The sequence below is a fragment of the Phaseolus vulgaris genome, chromosome 9 (assembly GCF_051622355.1).
Source record: "Phaseolus vulgaris cultivar YP4 chromosome 9, ASM5162235v1, whole genome shotgun sequence".
Lineage (NCBI taxonomy): Eukaryota > Viridiplantae > Streptophyta > Magnoliopsida > Fabales > Fabaceae > Phaseolus > Phaseolus vulgaris.
In genome coordinates this window covers 21,657,696-21,668,389 of record NC_143506.1, presented here as the reverse complement: position 1 = coordinate 21,668,389, position 10,694 = coordinate 21,657,696, and the positions used below count along the sequence as shown (strand labels likewise).

General features: G+C 34.0%; 1 protein-coding gene across 3 annotated transcripts; it reads left to right on the top strand.

Moving 5' to 3' along the window:
- Positions 1 to 459: 459 nt before the first annotated feature.
- Positions 460 to 9,528, top strand: LOC137822957 (wound-responsive family protein). Of its 3 annotated transcripts, XM_068627995.1 has the most exons (14): positions 525 to 1,004; positions 2,032 to 2,118; positions 2,245 to 2,337; positions 2,476 to 2,552; positions 3,008 to 3,611; positions 4,634 to 4,733; positions 4,849 to 4,940; positions 5,052 to 5,135; positions 5,737 to 5,862; positions 6,323 to 6,457; positions 6,544 to 6,591; positions 6,993 to 7,094; positions 8,925 to 9,191; positions 9,258 to 9,528. In XM_068627995.1, exons 1-14 carry the CDS (start codon positions 831 to 833, stop codon positions 9,360 to 9,362), a joined length of 2,094 nt encoding a protein of 697 aa, XP_068484096.1. In that variant the 5' UTR covers positions 525 to 830; the 3' UTR covers positions 9,363 to 9,528. The 3 variants fall into 3 exon arrangements, with proteins under 3 accessions (XP_068484094.1, XP_068484096.1, XP_068484095.1); XM_068627993.1 differs by having other exon boundaries at positions 460 to 1,004; positions 8,925 to 9,528; XM_068627994.1 differs by having other exon boundaries at positions 6,326 to 6,457; positions 8,925 to 9,528.
- The last annotated feature ends 1,166 nt before the right edge of the window (positions 9,529 to 10,694 follow it).

The following is a 10,694-nucleotide window of genomic DNA, read 5'->3' as shown; positions in this document are numbered from 1 at the left end:
TATTTAATATTAAATAAGGTTAATTATGACCAAAATTAAAATGTACTACTTTATAAAAAGAAAGTCATACATTACCAAATAGATAAAAAAAACAAAAGTAATTTTTGCCTATAGTTTAATAACATGAGATTATTAGATACCTTATATTAATAACAAAAGTATTTCTCTTTGATTTAAATTTATTAAAAAATAGAACTATCTTATTGAATGATTTTTTCTTATTTTGTAGATTTTAGTAAAAAAGTTATCAGGGAAAAGAAGTGTAAAATATGTTAAAAAAATATGGCAAAAATCACTTAGTTTTTGAATTTATTTTATAGGATAAATTTAATTATTTTAAAATAAAAAAAACTTTTATATTTGATAATTGTTAGGTCAAAAAATTTATGAGTACGATAATTGTTTGGTGAAGTTGGGCCGAGAGAATAATAAGCCTGGATGAACCATTATCTCTAGTTCGAAAGCGGCATGTGATGTAACCAAACAACACTCTTGTTGAAAGCAGACACCTCATAGTTCATAACAGTGAGAGTAAAGGTATCCAAACAAAAAACTATTATAAAGCTATTCCAATCCAGTTTTACTTTAACCCGACCCGTTTCCTTTTCCCTCCCTGTTTTTTTTTTTCTCGGAAAAGAGCGAGCAAGAATTTTTTTACAATCAAACTCGAATTGCAGTTAAAACCCCAACAGACACACTCCATTTATTCGATTTTCTTTAATTTTCAGCAATTAATTTTTGAATCCCGCGCGATTCCCTAGTTCTCTGTATAATGTTTCTCCTCGCGCCCTAATTCTTGAATCTCTGTATCGTCGGTGAATTGGATTCCCATGGCGGAGGAGAAGAGGGCGTCGTCGTCGTTCGTGAAGAAAGGCGACCGGCAAATGTTCACGGTGGAGCTCCGGCCTGGCGAGACGACCATAGTTTCGTGGAAGAAGCTGATGAAGGACTCTAACAAGCCTATCGGATCCAATTCGGCACCGCAACAAGTCGCAATCGCTCCGGTGATAATTTTCTTTCATCTCGCTTGTTTTTCTCTCGATGTTGTTCTGACAGCACTGTCAATTCGCTGTCACGTCTGAAGTATTTTCAGCTTTCGCCGTTAGTGTTTTGCTTCGATGCTTTGCATTTTGGTGCGGTGTTGTTTTTGGATCGAATTTCGGGTTTGAAAGGGGTTTTTGTGCCAAACTGGAATTTTTTGCCCTTGGAAACTATCAATCCTATTTGACTTAAGTTCGTTATTTTGAATGGTGCTGTATTTTTCGTTTTACCCTAATGTATGTTCATATTCCGGTGTTTACTGGACACCATGTAGCTTATATGAGTTGCGTAGATGTAAAATGGTATGATCAATCTGAGCTTTAAAAAAAGCAGTATAATCCGAGTACTAAAATGTGAAACAGGAATGTAAGAGCAATTGTTCTGTAAGGTGATTCTTGATGTTTACGAGGTAGTTTCGGAGTTTGGTGCTGAACTTTATTTCAGTACCTTAAGGCAATAATATTGGTTCATAAGTTAATCATTATTATTTGCAGGAATTCTCCCCCTATTTAACAAGCATCTGCTTGTTTATCATACTTCCGGGGTTCTTCCTTCTGTGCATATTTGCATAATGCTGAAAATTTTATGATATCAGTTTTACACTTTCATTAATAGATACGGTTGGATTACTAAGATCTAGTAGTCTTTAATATTTGAGGATAACGTAAGATGTAGTGGTTAGTGGATATGTACTTGCAGTTGTAGATATGCTGTACTTCACCAGAATCTGACATACAGGCTATTCTGGTTTCAAGTTCTCTTGTTTTGAATTTTTTTTCTCAATTCTTCATTATGTTGTTTGTGATTGGTTTGGTAGGCTTTTGATAAGTTCTCATTTCATCCTTCCATGCACCATCCCCTTCCCACAAAATTATTTTCCAGGCTCTTTTATATTTTATATCGCTGTAAAATCCATCTTATTGGCATTTTTGAATTATGCATTGTCTTATGTTGCACAATTCTCAGAAGTCTCTGCCCATTTTTTTTTAGGGCGAACCTGTTGATGGTGAAGAAAACGATCCCTCTCAGCCTAACCGTTTCAGTGCTGTAATAGAGAAGATTGAACGCCTTTACATGGTATTTGCTCTTTATCAGCAGCATGAATTTGTCTTCTGAACCTTTGATTAATATTGTACATGTGTGTTTTTAAGTATTAATTTGTAGCTTCTCATTGGGAATAAATGGGATACCAAATTGTTTCAGGGCAAGGATAGTAGTGACGATGAGGATCTGCTTGATGTTCCTGATGATGATCAATATGATACTGAAGACTCTTTTATAGATGATGCTGAACTGGTAGGTATCTTCACATATTTATTTGGTTTATTTATGACTCTCTTGACCTTTTATTGCTGAGACAGGAATGGTACTCTTTTTGGTGATGGGCTTTTTGTTTTCATATTTTTTTATGCTCTTAAACTGTTCATTATGCAGGATGAATATTTTGAAGTTGATAATTCTGCAATCAAACATGATGGGTTCTTTGTGAACAGGGGGAAACTGGAACGCATGTAAGTTTTGCGGTTTTTTAAAATTGCATTTTTTTTTTCTTTTCAACCCACACAGGGTTAAAACAAATCATCGAAGGGTCACTTTCAACTTAATTTTTTTTTATTTGTTGATCAATGTGAGGTTGGTCCGTTGTTGTCATTTTATTGTATTTGCTTTTAAATAATCTCTCCTTTTTGCTGCTGACTATATTTATTCATCAGTTATAACTTTTTTGCTTTTTTAGACATCTATCAACATGCTTATCTTTATTAGATAATCTTGTGTTATAAGTTTTTTCTGTGTTTCTAACAACATTGACATGAATTTGTCTTATTGAAAACTATTTTTTTTTTCAACTGAGAACAAATTTGTAGAAATTTATTGAGTATATTTTGTTGAAAATGGGATCAAATAGAGTCTAACAACAAAATCAGAAATTATTCTTACTGATTGTTGTTCCTTTCTATGTTACAAGAAATGAGCCTCCTGCACTACCTAACCAGCAACCAAAGAAAAGGCGCAGAAAAGATGTATTGAAGAATGCTGGTGAGAACAATGATGGTCATGGATCAAACAAAAATGTAAAAGTTGGCAGGCCAGCATCTGGCAAAGCAGCTTCACTACAGGCAAAAAATATGTTAAATTCATCTGAGAATTTGGTTGCACACGATGAACATCATGAAGACTTGAAACTTTCGAATCGGTCAGATGTCTCTGGAATTATTTCGAAAAAGAAAACTGTTGATAGTAAACTGACATTGGACCCTTCAATCTCTTTGAAAGCACCAAATGATGATGTTCCTGGTGTAACAGATGCAAAAGATGCTGACAAGCAAAAGATAGGAGCTTTTCAATCTAAGAACATTAGTGATAAATGTAAAGATGGAACTGGATTGTTTGATGCATCTCATCAGAAGTACAATGAAAAAAGTGCTTATGCACATTCCAAATCCCAACCTGGAAAACCCCCAAATAGTATTGATGATTTGGAAAATATTATACGGACAAAAGAAAAAAGTGGTATGTGTGAACTGCCAGATCTTAACTTGTCTGAGGGAAAGTCTGCTACCCAAGCAATAGTAAGTTTTTATTTTGTTTGCTTTTCTATGCTCCCTTTTTCAACTTTGATTTGATAAATACTTGAATTAACCAGTGATACCAACAAAAGAGGTCCTCTGCACTGTATTACTTTCAACAATTGTTTTCCAAAGTGCATTCTCTCAATAGAACCACTTTCCATTGCAACTTAGGGGGCAATTTCAGCACTCAATAAAACCACTTCCCATTTCAATATTCAATATGTTTATACTCATTTGTTGTTGCTATTTATTATATGAAATCACTTGTGTTTGATTATGTTAGGTGGAAAATGATTTTAAGATAATCTATTTTGATTTCATTGCATAGAAGAATCAATTTTCATAGTAAAATTACAAAAATGGTGTATGAAGTTATTTGTGGTAGTTGATTTTATATTTAAAATAATAAATTGTTGGGGATAAAATGAGAAAAATGAATGTTAAGCAAAAGATAAGATAAGCTGATAGTGTTCAATCACATGCATCAAAACCTTTTACTGTAGAAGAAACCTTTTCATTTTGTATCACTTTGCTTTTACCAACATGCCAGATTTTTTAAGAACAGCTTTTATTCTTGGAAAAGCTTTTTTCTTCCAAATATATTCTAATCCAACTCATGCCTTGTGTCAGATGAAAAGAGAGACGAACTCCCCAACAATGAGCCAATTAATAGGGCAATAGAATAAGCATTGCTGATGCTAGCAGATGTTAAACATACCATGAATTAATTCTGTACTTTTACTGCTTCTACCCTGGCCTTTTACTATTTCTCTTGGTTGTCACGAAGCATGATTTTCATTTGAAATGACAGTTGCCTTATTTAAAGGATGTTGGCATACATGGGATGAGGTGTGTTATATTTAAAAGCAATTGAATAACAAAGTAAACTATCCTTTTAACTAGAACTTTTGAACTATACATCTTGTTTCAATTACTGTGATAGAGATAATGATGGTTGTGCTTATGGGTATATGTTCAAATGGTTTGTATCTTGGTCATGAGTTTATTTGAACGTTACGCAGAAATCTGAAAACATGCAGAAGAAAGAGGGTTCCAGTGTAAGGCCAAAAACTTCTATGCTTGAAAAGGCTCTTCGTGAGTTGGAAAGAATGGTTGCAGAATGTAAGATCGGAAATTAATGTTCACAATTAACATGGGATAGTAATTGTGAAATGTTTGCTTCTAATGCTAAATTTTACTTTTTTTTTTCCTTTGTTCCTTTAAAATAATGTTACAGCCAGGCCACCAGCAGTGGATAACCAGGATGCTGTCAAAAGGAGGTTGCCCAGAGACATAAAGCTAAAACTTGCTAAAGTTGCAAGACTGGCGGTAAGATGATACTTTCTTGATTTTATGCTTCTGTAGATTTATTCTATTTTATACTGTTTACTTAAGGATTTTGAACACTGAAATATTAATTATATGCTTTTGTTGCATCAGGCAACCCATGGGAAAGTATCAAAAGAGTTAATTAACCGTCTTATGAGTATTCTTGGGCATCTGATTCAGCTAAGAACATTAAAGGTATTGCAGCCTGAATAATATAAACTGCAACTTTTTAACGTTAGTTGTTTCAGTTTCCAACTTCAATCTCCCCTCCACTTCTTCTAGCTCACATATATAGTTGAAACCCAAAAGCTATTTCAAGTTCCATTGCTACTGTTTCTACGCTATTGTACATTTTGAGTTAATTTAATTATTAGGATATCATTTAAGAATAATAAAAATATGGTTTGTGTGCATTCTTGACCTAACCATTTGCATGTTTAGTTAGGATTGTACATTGAGAGACTTATTAATTTTGGTGATTTTCTGAGAAAAATGCTTAAATTTTCCTTTTCCGTTTTGCTTTTGTTTGAGTACCTTAATGTGATGTGACTATGAAGCTATCATAATATTATATTTCTTAACAAGTAATAATACTGTCAACTTTTATTTCAATTGGAACTGTCTTAACGAGTACTAAAAATTTCACCTCTAATTTATCATTTGTTTTTAATCTCGTAGTATCTTGATAATTTTCATAACTGATATTTATTTTTTTATTCAGTGTGGTTTAGGTATATTTAGGTTCTCTTAATTCCTGAAAGTACTTATTTTCTCATACAGTGTTTTTCTTCTGCAGAGAAACTTAAAAATAATGATCAGTATGGGCCTGTCCGCAAAGCAGGAGGAGGATAATAGGTTTCAACAAATAAAGAAAGAAGTTGTTGATATGATTAAGATGCAGCCCCCAACTCTTGAATCCAAGGTTTACTGTAGTTTCACTTGCTTTTGCTTCTTTTATCATATATTGGTAAACTGGCTTACATGTGTTGTATTTTCACATCATGTTCAATTCTGATGAATTCACATTGTCTAGAATATGTAGCTTGAGATTCTTTAAATTGTTGTGGTATCTGTCAGAATCATGTGATATGTTCTTTGGTGTATGTTTTGCATGTTCTTAATCATTGTAGCCTTTTTGGTTCATTATTATTGTTCATGTCCCCTCATCACAATTCATATTATGTATCCTGTCATCCTTTTTCTGGTTGCTCTTCTTAATGGATCATTGGAAATGGATTTGATCGGTTTTAGTTAGGATACTAAAATTTGTGTTTTTTATATCCTTTTATGTTTGCACTGTATATTGAGATTCAATTATATATTTGCTCAACTGATATTTTGATATTTTAATTTTGAACACATGGTGTTTTTGGGCACTTCAGCAGCAGCAGAAAGGTGAAGCATCTGGTGATTTTCAAGAATTTGGTCCTGATGGAAAAGCAATTACTAAGAAAAAGTTTGCCATGGATGCTGCATTGGAGGACAAGATTTGTGATCTCTACGATCTTTTTGTTGATGTATAGATTTGATCTATAGATATTTATCTTGAAATTCTTGGTTGTGATAAAGCTTTCTTATTGAACCTTGCTTGTGATTGCTGTAGGGGTTGGATGAAAATGCAGGTCCACAGATCAGAAAGTTGTATTATGAGGTGGTTCAAATTTTCTAATTCTTCCTCTCGATATTGTTTTTTCAGAGCTATTGAGTTGCTTGCATTGTATTTTTTATGCTGAGGCCCAAAATGTCAAATCAACTTGGTTTTTTATGTTCGTATATGAATAAAATGTTAGCAATTTTATTTTGAGAATTTATTAGCATTACGAAGTACACATTCAGGGAACTTTTCTTGACTACCACTTTTTTTCCCAACAAACAACTCTTGTCTTTCAAGGGGCATTAGTTCCGCTTAATAGTTAATGTGTTTAGTTTTTGCTGTGACTTGTGTGAAGTTAATCTGTTTCATTTCTAGAAACAAATATATATATATATATATATATATATATATATATATATATATATATTCTTAACTTTCAATTTTCTTGTCTTCCTCAGCTTGCAGAACTATGGCCCAGTGGTTACATGGACAACCATGGGATCAAACGTGGAATTTGCAGGGCAAAAGAGAGGCGCAGAGCACTGTACAACAAGCATAAGGTATGCCTTTTGCAGTTAATAATGATATTTTATATTACTGGAGCATTATTCAAACCCCACTTTCTCTCCGTAGAAGATTGTCTGTGCTCTAGGCTGTAAAATCCTATACAGGATTGCCACTTTGGGAACTACACATTCCTGGGACGGTAGTTAAGGTTGGTTTGCCAAGGTCATAATTTACCAAAGATCATTTTAGTGAAGGGAGATGTTAATACTTGGACCATAAGGTCCTGCCTCTAACCCTTGTTTATTTTTGTGATCATTTTTTAAAGTTTCCCAATTTTGAAGCTAGGTTTGGATGTTGGGAAGGGAAAATAAGAAATCAAAGCAAAACGTGAAGGCAAGGGAAGTATATTTTTTTTTTCAATGGGGTGGGGGGGTGTTGGAGGCTTGGATCTAGGTAATATAATGCTAGAAGGTGAGGGTCCTGTGAACCAAAATCCAGCCTTTTGTGGAGGAGAGAGGGAGACACTCATGTGCGTAGTCAAAATTGAGCAGCTGCATTCTATTTAAACACCAAGCTAAACTGAAACCCCACATGCACCTTTAAGATGAAGTTGTGTCTGTTAGCAGAACAGAGCTTCAAAACCCAAGGCCATACTATTCATGCTCATAATTCTGATTGTGACAGCCTACTTCTTGTTTAGAAGGATCTCTATATTTTATTCATGCTTTTTTCCTTTTGCTGTATTCCCCACATACAAGGTTTTAGAAATAAATACATTAAGATGGATGTCTGACCACACAAGAAAGAACAAGATAGACCATGATTGTATACAAGAAGATATTAGTATGACACTTATTGAGGACACTAAAACAAAATCAATTAAGGTGATTTGGACATGTGCGAAGAAAGCCACTAAAGGCTTCGGTGAGGAAGTATATTGCAGGGTTTTCAGCTTTGTGAAAACTAAAACGGGTAGAGAGAGGCTAAAAGGAACATTGGAGGAAATTATTAAAAGTGATCTCAGTAAATAGTATCCTTGAGAATTTGGTTTTTGATAGAGTCCCGTGGCATTGTGGTTCGTGTTGCTGATATCACCTAGTGGGATAAAGCTATTGTTCTTGTTGTATTGGAAGTTTTAGAAATGATTACCCATAGAAATTTGTAAATGAACATCATATAGGCAGTGGAAACTTCTGTCTCCATTTTCATTTCATGGTATCCTATTAAATTACATCTATCTTCTCTATTGGAAGGACATATCGCTTTGCAAACTATAAAGTTGATGTTAATTCAGACAACTGAGGCTGTTAGGCTTACAGAATTAGGTTGCTCCAAGGATCATGTTTCTTATTCTCATGATGCCTCCTAAGTGTTGATTTCTTTTAATTTCTCTTGAATGTTCATACTGTATACCTTTTCATTAGAGAGTGAATTTCGACCTAACTCAACTCTACAAAATTAGTTTTTACGGTGAAGTTTACACCAAGTTAGGTCTGGTCTGATAGTGAGTGATATAATAGACCCAACAGACCTTGTTAGGATAGATTTTAATATCATCTTAGAAAGTAGATTTAGGTCTATCACTCAAACTTATAAAACCTGTTTGTAAGGTAATGTTTCACTTATATATTATAATTTGGTCATATTTCTAGCTAACGTATGATCTAAACCTTCTTGCAAAGTACATAACATAAAAAAGGAGGAAATTGTCATGGTATCTTCAGTGGATTTTAGGTATTTTCTCCATTTGATAGGGAAAATAATTGTTGATTGAATCTTATTAAAAATGAAAGAATAACATTTGATTCTTTTTATGCCCAGATGATAATCAGGATTTGATATTAGTTGATTTTTTTCTCATGGGTTTACTTGGTTGCTGTCAGGACCAAGAAAAAATTAAGAGGAAAAAGTTGCTGGTACCTAAGCAAGAGGAGAACGTTCGATTTGATACCAATTCAATTACGTCACAGCAGATCCTACGAGAGAGATCAGCTCCTGAGTCCAGTAGTGGGAGCAAGCAAGTTTCTAATACAAGCCCAACTGGCCGGGTACCCAGTCCAATAAATGGTATAAAACAAGAAAAAGCAAAGGGAAGTTCAAGCAGTTCCCTGGATGATGCCAGGATTGCAGAAGGTGCGCTAACAAAGAAGGTAAAGAGAAAACCAGAACTTGAGTTGGAAGCACATTTAGTTCCTGAGAAGGTGGCTTCCTTGCAGGGAGAAGAAAGACCCAGGTTCCTAAAGCAACAGTCCTCAGGGCCACTTCCCAACAAATCAAATATTCACCCAACATCTGTTCCTGATCTTGAGCAGTCAAGCTAACGTGATATCAGGTAGGTTTAGAGGTTTACGAAGCCGAATGTCCCTTACTTTTTCTTTCCAATTTTCTTCTTATCCCCTTCTCTATCAAATAGTTCACTTGCTATCATTTTTGTAATTAAATGTCCTTGCAACGTTCTACGAAATATAGATAGATTTATTGCTGTTAGTGATGCACTGGCCAAGCTTCTTATTTGCCCTGACGCTACTCCGCATGCGGTTTTCTTAAGTTAACCATACATAACGTGTCTTAACCATAACGTGTCTAACAATGCGGTTGAGTAGAGAACGTTACATTAGCCTAGCTCCTAACCAAATATTATTGAAGGCAATTTGTATGCTTCAACAAAGAGCCCTCGTTAACCGAATTTTAGTGTAGTAGCTGTTACTTTTATCAAATTTTCTATACCTGACGAATAGAAGGCATATAATAATTGTCTATGTTAGTTGAAACCGTTGCTTTAAATCACCATTTTTCTTACGATGTTATAAATCGCAACTCTTGCATACTAGTAAGTATAAAATGTGTTGTTGAGAATGTGGAAGAAGCATGGTTAAGAGTATAAAAGAAAGTCAGAAGCAATATTGGTGGAAGTTATATTATCTTCAGTTGAAGTTTAAGTTTGGTTTGATCATTTATAAATTTTATGGGGTTGAAATAAAAGTTTTAAAGTGCTAATTTATTTTATTAAAAATTTTAATTATAAAATTATAAGGTGTAAAGTGAAGGGCTACGTAGTTAGGAAAATTGTAAGAAACGTGGTCACAACTTTAGAAAACGATGAAGTTACTTTTTGTTGCTTTTGTTACAGCCAATCTCATTAGTTGTTAGAAAACAAAGATAAACATTTAATTTTTCATTAGCTCCTACTCAGGTTTGAATTTTTTTATCATAACTAAATTTAGACTTGTGTACGCGGCTTACGAATAAAATTATTTTAGATTTTAATTTTAGCTGAATATGTTTTGATTTTATTTTTAAAATGTTTTGATTATTAATATATTGCATTTTATTAAAAAAATAAATACATAATGTAATCAATGTATGAAAAAGTGTGAAGTAGAAATGACAAAAAGTGTGGGGCTTCTTCTTCCTGCACTCCTATGTTTTTCTTCCTGCATCCTCGTAATGTGGTGCACTGTATTTGGCCATGTTCATCTTATTCATTCATCTCAAGTGCCGGTGGAGAGTCATTCCAACTGTGCGGAGTAAGGTGGAGGAGTGAGTTGCATTGTTGAAGTGTTGCTTAACTTGTAGAGGTAAGAACTATTTTTTTTTTGAAGCATGGGTGGTTATGGCGTTTTTGTGGTTATCGAAAATCGGGATCCGGAAGT

Excerpts from the sequence above, each read along its gene's own strand:
- LOC137822957 (XM_068627993.1), top strand. The coding sequence starts at position 831 with ATGGCGGAGGAGAAGAGGGCGTCGTCGTCGTTCGTGAAGAAAGGCGAC. Across the intron at positions 5,863-6,322 it reads CCCCAACTCTTGAATCCAAG|CAGCAGCAGAAAGGTGAAGC; the intron begins GTTTACTGTAGT and ends TGGGCACTTCAG. Across the intron at positions 7,095-8,924 it reads CACTGTACAACAAGCATAAG|GACCAAGAAAAAATTAAGAG; the intron begins GTATGCCTTTTG and ends GGTTGCTGTCAG.